The sequence below is a fragment of the Ictidomys tridecemlineatus genome, chromosome 2 (genome assembly GCF_052094955.1).
Source record: "Ictidomys tridecemlineatus isolate mIctTri1 chromosome 2, mIctTri1.hap1, whole genome shotgun sequence".
Lineage (NCBI taxonomy): Eukaryota > Metazoa > Chordata > Mammalia > Rodentia > Sciuridae > Ictidomys > Ictidomys tridecemlineatus.
This window is the reverse complement of record NC_135478.1, coordinates 11,519,163-11,527,128: the sequence shown is the minus strand read 5'-3', so window position 1 is coordinate 11,527,128 and position 7,966 is coordinate 11,519,163. Positions and strand designations below refer to the sequence as shown.

Below are 7,966 nucleotides of genomic sequence, written 5' to 3'. Positions count from 1 at the left end.
GGGTAAATAATTGGCATCATAGGATTCCTATGAGGAACAATGAAAAGATGTATGCAACGTGTCTAGCTCTCACATGTGGTGAGAACTTGGAAAGGAATTCAAGAGTTTTCATCATGGTTGAGACTTAATTTCATCATTCTTGCCATCATGTCCAAAGTCATAAGCTCTTTTTAATCCATTTGTGTTTATATAGGATGAAATAATTGTGGGTGCTTCTTTCACTGCTCCCAAGTATCTGTTTTTATTATTATATTTCTAGGTCTTTGCCAATTCAATCTTGAATTAGATGCTCATGTTGATTGAATAAAATTATTATTTGGGGCCTTTTGTTGAGAATTTACTTGAAATGTTAATCAGTTTCATTCAATGCAGTTATTTGAGACCCCTTTAAATACTCAATCATTATTTTTTTAAAAAAATACCTTTATTTTATTTATTTTTATGTGGTGCTGAGGATTGAATCCAGCACTTCACATGTGCTAGGCAAGTGCTCTACCATTGAGCCACAACTCCAGCCCCAAATACTCAGTCATCCTTTTCAGTGTATAAACTAGCTTGCTTCAATCTCTTCTGTATTTTCTAACATTTTTTCACCTTTGTAAAAACACACAAAGAAAGCAGGTAAGATCTCCACTCATGTGGATCTTACATTGAAATGGCAAAGGTAGAATATGATGTGTGACGTGTGTCTGTGAGACAACATCCACAAGGATAAATCACATGGGGAAGTGGACAGAGTGTCTTGAGGGGGGCAGGATGCCATGGTTATAGAGAGTGGTCTTCAGAGCTGTGGTTCTTGAGTTCATGTATTCTCAGTTGGGAATGATCCTTTTGAGGTGCTGTTGAATTCTTCTTGTGTATATTTTGCTGAGGGTATTTTTATTTATGTTCATGAAGAACATCATTCTGCAATTTTTCTTTCTTCATAGGGACCTTGTCTGTCCAGATCATCACTTTTAAATACAGATGCCTGAAACAAAGGAATCCACTTGGGTCTAGGGGATGCTTTTGAAATTAAATATCTTGTGATTCCACCTACATGAGAATTCTAAAGTGACCAAGTTCATCAAGCACAGAGCAGAAAGGTGTTGAGGGAGTGTGGGAGGGAATATTTGCTTTTTCATTGGGTATAAAGTTAATTATATAAGACATTTAATTTCTAGACACCTGATTACAACATAGTAATATGTTGCCTGGAACTAGAAAATGATATTGAAAACATTCCATGAGGTCAGAACTGGTGTTAATTGCCCTTACCACAGACAAAAAAAAAGCAAAAACCAAAAAAAAAAAAAAACTCTGGAAGGGATGGATGTGTCTAGGGCATTGATTGCATGGGGGCACCAGGCTCTGTACATGACTGAACTCATCAGATTGTGCACATGACATATGTGCAGTCCTTCAACTATAGCTAGGTCTCAGGGAAGCTGCTTAAAACTAAAGTATATGGGACGACTTGTTTCCTCCATCTGTGAGATCTCATCAGCTCAGGGGAGGTATAAAGCATCCACCTGTATATCTCACCTCTCTGTGGTTCCCCTTATTTTATTGTACTATTCTAAGTGTGCACCTTAGTTCTGCTGTAACCCAAAACTCACACTCAAGTGCAAGAGCCTTGGTGACATACACTGTGGTCACCCCCATGCTGAACCCTTTCATCTACATTCTGAGGATTAAGGACATCAAGAGTGCTCTGAAAGTATTCTCAGATGAACTATATAAGCATCCTCTGTCCTGAGACTAAAAAATTGCTGTTGACTGCAGAGTTTGAAGCCTCAGAGCAAGAAATGGCCAGTTCGTTCAGAAGGTGGAAGTAGATCTTGTTCCTTCTGTTTATTTTCTTGAGTTTCCCTTTCTTTGGTTTCAACTTGTCTACAACAGTTTCATAACTCACTTTGTGAAGTTTTCTGCTCTTTGACATCTAAACAGTATTCACCTTTGTCTCTTTCATACTTTCTCAAAGTTATTTTTAATCGTGGATTGGAAATAGTGGAAATTCCCGTTTATCTCATGGGACAACTTGAATTTTTTTAAAGAATAATCTCTTCTCCAAGGCCAGGAAACACACGAGTAAGTTCTCTTTCATTTTCACTCCAAAGCCCGTACATGTGTTGGACTCCTCCTGTGAAGAAGATGCCAGCCTCTGTATATAGATGGAGGCTCCATTGGCCTCCACATAAAAGTGTTTGCTTCTGGCTGGCATCTTCCATGTAACCCAAGGACCTGTCCCCTTCATTGTGTTTTAAATGACAGGATTTCATTCTTCTTGAAGGCTGAAGAGCACTCAGTTATGGATATACCTCATTTCCCTTTTCCATGCATTTACAGATGGGAAGCTCGGCTGCTTCCATACCCTACTGTGAAGACTGCCCCAGGAAAGGTGGGGAGTGCAGCTACATCTTTGGGTGTTGAGTTCACTCCCTCTCTTGCTTTATTACCAAGATCTACCTCCATGAGTCTGGATTATTTTTCTGCCTCAAAGCCTCTTAGTTCACCTGCCCGTGTATACTTTTGTGGCTCAGACTCTCTCTTCTTTCTCTTCAACCATCTCCTAATTTTTGTTCCTTTCAACTAAAATTCACAGAGGACAAACTCCTTACCAGGAACTGTGCTGGACATCACGGTTTTCAGGCACAGATGACATAGGGTTCTGAATTTCAAGGGATCATACTGTGCATGAGTAGACACATTCAGTAAGCTGAGGATGACAGGAAGCAAAGAGAATCACACAAAAAGTTGAGAAATCTTTGAGTTGGTCTCATTTGCCTCACCTCAGAACACATTTATGCAAGTGAGTTTTCAGAGCAAAAGCACACACAGAGTGTCCATTCTGAGAATGTTTATTAAAGATTTGGTTTCTTAAAAAATAAAAAAAATAAACCACTATTGTAGATAGCTGGGGAAATGCTATGTTATATTCATACAACTTAGATTTTCTGGATGATAAGTAAAACGGGTGATCGACATAGAACTTTATGGACAGTGCCAAGATCAGAGAAGATCCCAAAGGAAGATCTAAGGGATGAGTTTCTTTAAACAGGTAGCAGCAGAAGTAGTCAGAGGGCTAGATGACAAAGGCCAGGCTTTCAGGACCTCGATGTCATGCATGCTGCTGCTCAGGAGAGTCCTGTGATGGCCTTCACCAGGGGGCATGATCCTGCTGGCCCCTTCACATTCCTGTTTCTCAGACTGTGGACAAAGGGGTTCAGCATGTGGGTGAGCTTCTCCAAAGTTACATGAAGGCCATCCTAGACAAGAGAGCTCCTGCAGTGCTGATTGACCTCAAGAGCTGTGTTTTTAATCTTATGTGTCCTCCAAAGACCCTGTGTTGAACCTCGGGCCCCCACTTGGTGTTATTGAAAGGTGGTAGAAATGCTAAGAGAAAGGTCTAGTGGGAGGTCTTAGATCACTGGGAGATTTACCATGAATGGGAAATTGGTACCCAGGTCTCTTCCTCTTTCTTTTTTCATTTCCTGGCCATGAGATGAGCAGCTTTACTCTGCAACGTGTCTGCCACCCCTCATCAAGGGGCAAGCCATGGGGCCAATCCATCACAGATTGGAACCTTAAAAACTGTGAGCCAAAATAAACCTTCTCTCCTTTTAAATCAATTATTTCAAGTGTTGTGTTATAGTAACAGAGTGCTGACTAGCACAGCCAGGGCATCAAGCAAGACATTAGACCCACAGGTGAAAAAGGCTTTGGACTAGCCCCCAGGTAACAAAATTCTCAGGATAGAGGGGAAAACATTCTGAGAAAAAGAGAAGAGGATTTCAATAAGAGAGAAAAAAACCTAGAATGATAGAAACTAAATATACTGCTACTTTATTGATATGGTTGCCTGAATGGAGGAACTCAGGGCTCTGGCAAGATCTCAGAACAGTGTGGGGTTCCCATGTGTGTGCAGAAGGGAGGCAGTAGGAGAGGTTCTTAAGTAGTAAAAGCCACAGTGTAAATCACACATCCATCTGTACCATCTCCCCTCTTCTCTACACAGCAGAGAGTGAGAGCAATGAAACGCCAGATGCCAACATTTCTTATTGTCCCTAATCTGTTTATTTCAATATCCAACACTTTTAACCCAATCAGAAAGCAAACTTCACCACAGGCTTCTGTACATTTTATGTCTGGGTTGACAGAAAGCCACAGCACATTTCAGGGTTCTCTTTCATTTACCAGGTCTCATTAGAACAAAGCACACGAGGGCAATTTCAGCATGGGATGCACCATGACAGCCATGACAGCTTGCAATTACATGGGAGAAAGTGAAAAGCAATCATGACTTCAAAAGGAAAGAGAAACACATCAAAATTTGAACTGTTAACAGATAGCATTCACTTTAATAATTTTTAATTGAAATTTTAATTGGAGAAAATTATAAATTAACATTTTAATTGGAGAAAATTATGAATGACCATTTGAGATCCAAGGACCCTTTTGTGAGCTTCCATCATGGTAACACTGAGCAAAATATCACAGCCAGGGTGTTTACACTGATAACAAAGAAATGAAATCACAGAGCAAAGAGAAGCATCCATGCCCAAGTATATTGCATCATTCAGAATAGTAGGATATGGAGTCAACTTACGTGCCCATCAACAGATGAGAGGAGATAAAAAATGTGTTATATACACAACATGGAACATCACTCAACCACATTTAAGGATGAAACCATGTCATTTGGGGCAATTTGGATGGAGCTGGAGGACATTATGCAAAATGAATAATGCAGATACAGAAAGAGAAGCTCTTCATGGTCTCTCTTGTATGAGGAAGTTAATAAAATGCCAACTAGAATGTAGAAAAGAGATTAGTAGATATAGGGAAGGTGTTGGAGAGGAGTCGATAAATGGAGGTGGATTTGAGGAATATACTCATTGCATTATAGTTAAAGAATGAGTATGTGTGTGTGTGTGTGTGTGTGTGTGTGTATATATGGCTCCAGTTTCAGTAGAATTGACATTGGCATGTGTGGAAATATCAGGCTGAACCTCACTAATGTTTATAATTAATATATGCTCAGCAAGGCAGAGGATGGTTCCCATCAGTCAAGGATCCCAACTTTTGTCCTGTTACAGCCCCATTCAACCCCCACCTCTGCCCAGTGCATAGACCTTAGAACTATTAATATATTTACCATTTACCTATTGCTATCTTTTAAAAAATGTTGTCTAATGTGTAAAAATATGTGCCTGGAAAAAATGGAGTGGATACCTGTTTTCCCCATGCCTAATGCGGTCCCTGTGAACACCATGTTGGAACAGAAATAGGATCCAAAAGATGCAAATAAAACCTAATGAACAGCTAACACCATGGTAGGTGAAAGGCTACCTTATCAAGAATGGAAGTAATATAGGAAAAATATTATGAATACACAATTGAAAAACTATTCTTAGGCAGACAGGGTGGTGCATGCTTGTAATACCAGTGACTCATTAGGCTGAGGCAGGTGTATCACAAGTTCAAGGCCTGTCTCAGCAATTTAGTCAGGCCCTAAGCAATTTAGCAAGACACTGTCTCAAACAAAAACCAGAAATGTCTGTGGATGTAGCTCAGTGGTTAAGCACTAGTGGGTTCAATCAATGCTACCAAAAGAATTTTTTTTTCTCAAATTTTCTTCCACAAGGAAATTATAAAAATAGCCTTAGTTGTCAAATAGTTTTTTCACATAAGAATATGAATTATGACTATTTTGGCAAAATAAACTATTACTTAGTATGATTTATGTCAATTGAGATTCAATTATTTCTAAAAAAGATGTATTTTATGGGATAAGTGAGAATTCTCAAATATTTCTTATCCAAAGATGGGAATAATTTTGAGAAATTTGGACAATGACAAATGGAGGGGATTTGAATTCATAGAGATCAGAAAGTGAAATAAAGTGACCAATTCAGTGGAATTGTATGCAGTAGATGAAATCAAAGAAATGATAACTGAGAAATAAATTAGAAGGAGCAAGTTCTGATAAAGAATCCTAGATTTCAGACCAAAGGCTCTGAGCCCTGAGAATCATGGGCACTGCTCCAGTTTTAGTAGAATTGATGCTTTTATCTTTCTCTCTCATAGAGTCTTCTCAGAGCACTCTTGATGTCCTTGTTCCTCAGACTGTAGATGAAGGGGTTCAGCATGGGGGTGACCACAGTGTACATCACTGAAGCAGTTGCAATGGAGTGTGAGTTTTGGGCCACAGCAGAACTGAGGTACACTCCCAGGAGTGTGCAATAAAATAAGGAGACCATGGAAAGGTGAGACGCACAAGTGGAGAAGGCTTTGTACTTGCCCTGAGCTGATGAGATTGCACGGATGGAGGACACTATCTTGCAGTAAGAGTAAAGGATACCAGCGAGGGGGCCACCTCCCAGAAAGAAAGAAGCAATATATATCACCACCTCATTGAGAAAGGTGTCAGAGCAGGCACGGTGAATTGCCTGATTAAGTTCACAGAAAAAGTGTGGGATTTCCAAGTCTGTGCAGAAGGACAGCCGCAACAACATTAAGCTTTGTAACAATGCATGTAAAAAACTCACAAACCAGGACACCAGAACTAGCAATCCACAGAGTCTGCGGTTCATAATGACCATGTAGTGCAGGGGAAGACAGATGGCCACATATCGATCATAGGCCATCACAGCCAAAAGAAAGTCATCCAACCCAACAAAGAGTACAAAAAACTGAATCTGGGTGATGCAGCCTTCATACGTTATGGCCTTGCTCTGTGTCTGGATGTTCACCAGCATCTTGGGGATGGTGGTGGAGGTGAAGCAGATGTCCACAAAGGACAGGTTGGAGAGGAAAAAGTACATGGGAGTGTGCAGGTGAGAGTCTGAGATGACAGCCAGGATGATGAGCAGGTTCCCCAGCACAGTGACAAGGTACATGGACAGGAAAAGGCCAAAGATGAGGGGCTGCAGTTCTGGGTCCTCTGCAAGTCCCAGAAGAAGAAATTCTAAATGTTGAGTATCATTCCCTGGTTCCATATGTATGTGACTACCAGAAATGAGAAAAAGAGCATAATGAATTTTCCCTAGACAGGTATTACTCACATCATTGAAGTGAAACGATACATATTTTTCTGAAAAGAATTAATTTAGGGAGTAGCTCAGTGGTAGAGTGATTGCCTACCATATGCAAGGTCCTGGGTTCCAACCTTAGCCCACAGAAAAAGAAAAACCAAGGGAAAGGAGAGAAGTTAACTTCCATAGAAGATCTGTGTATCTCGTGCCATCTCTATAATGAATTTCTACTTCACTGTGTGGTTCACTAAAAAGTCATAGATTCAGAATTGTAAAGATTTTCATGCATTTCAGAAATACAAATCAAACACCCCTGATGAACACTTTGTGTCTTGGCGACTGTGAATTATGCATAGTAAACTAGGAAGGTCAGATATCTCCACAACATACTCATTTTATTTCTTTGGCTACATAGCCAGCCGTAGGATATCTGGTTCACATGGTGACTCTGTTTTAGTTTTGTGGAACCTCCCTATCTTTTTCCACAATGACTTCATTAATTTGCATTTCTTCCAACTCTGAATAAGGATTCCCCTTTTCTCCACATTCTCACTGGCCCTCTCACTGATATCTTTGGTCATTTTAATAACAGCCCTCCTAACTGGTGTGAGGTGATATTCTACTGCAGTCTTAATAAGCATTTCCCTGATAATTGGCAATTTTAAGCATTTTTTCATATGGCTATTGGTTGTTTGTATGTGGTAGAGATACACAGTGGAATAATATTCATTATTAATGAAAGATTGAATCCTGTCACGGGGGACAACGTAATGCTGTATTACTCAGTATATAATTATAGTTAACACTAATATATTACATATTTTAAAATAGCTAAGGGAGAGGATTTTGAGTATTCCACCACAGAGAAATGATAAATGTTTCAGGTAATTAAGCTGATTACCCTTATGCAATTATTACACTATTTACACAAGTATGGAAACATATAGTTA

The 7,966-nt window shown here is 39.7% G+C and overlaps 1 protein-coding gene across 1 annotated transcript; it reads right to left on the bottom strand.

The window, feature by feature from the left end:
• Nucleotides 1-6,050: 6,050 nt before the first annotated feature.
• Nucleotides 6,051-6,980, bottom strand: LOC101976199 (olfactory receptor 7A17). Its single transcript, XM_005336329.2, has one exon. The coding sequence runs from the start codon at nucleotides 6,978-6,980 to the stop codon at nucleotides 6,051-6,053; it is 930 nt and encodes a 309-aa protein (XP_005336386.1).
• Nucleotides 6,981-7,966: the final 986 nt, after the last annotated feature.

What these genes read in the sequence shown, in the direction of transcription:
- LOC101976199 (XM_005336329.2), bottom strand. Translation starts at nt 6,980, where the DNA reads ATGGAACCAGGGAATGATACTCAACATTTAGAATTTCTTCTTCTGGGA.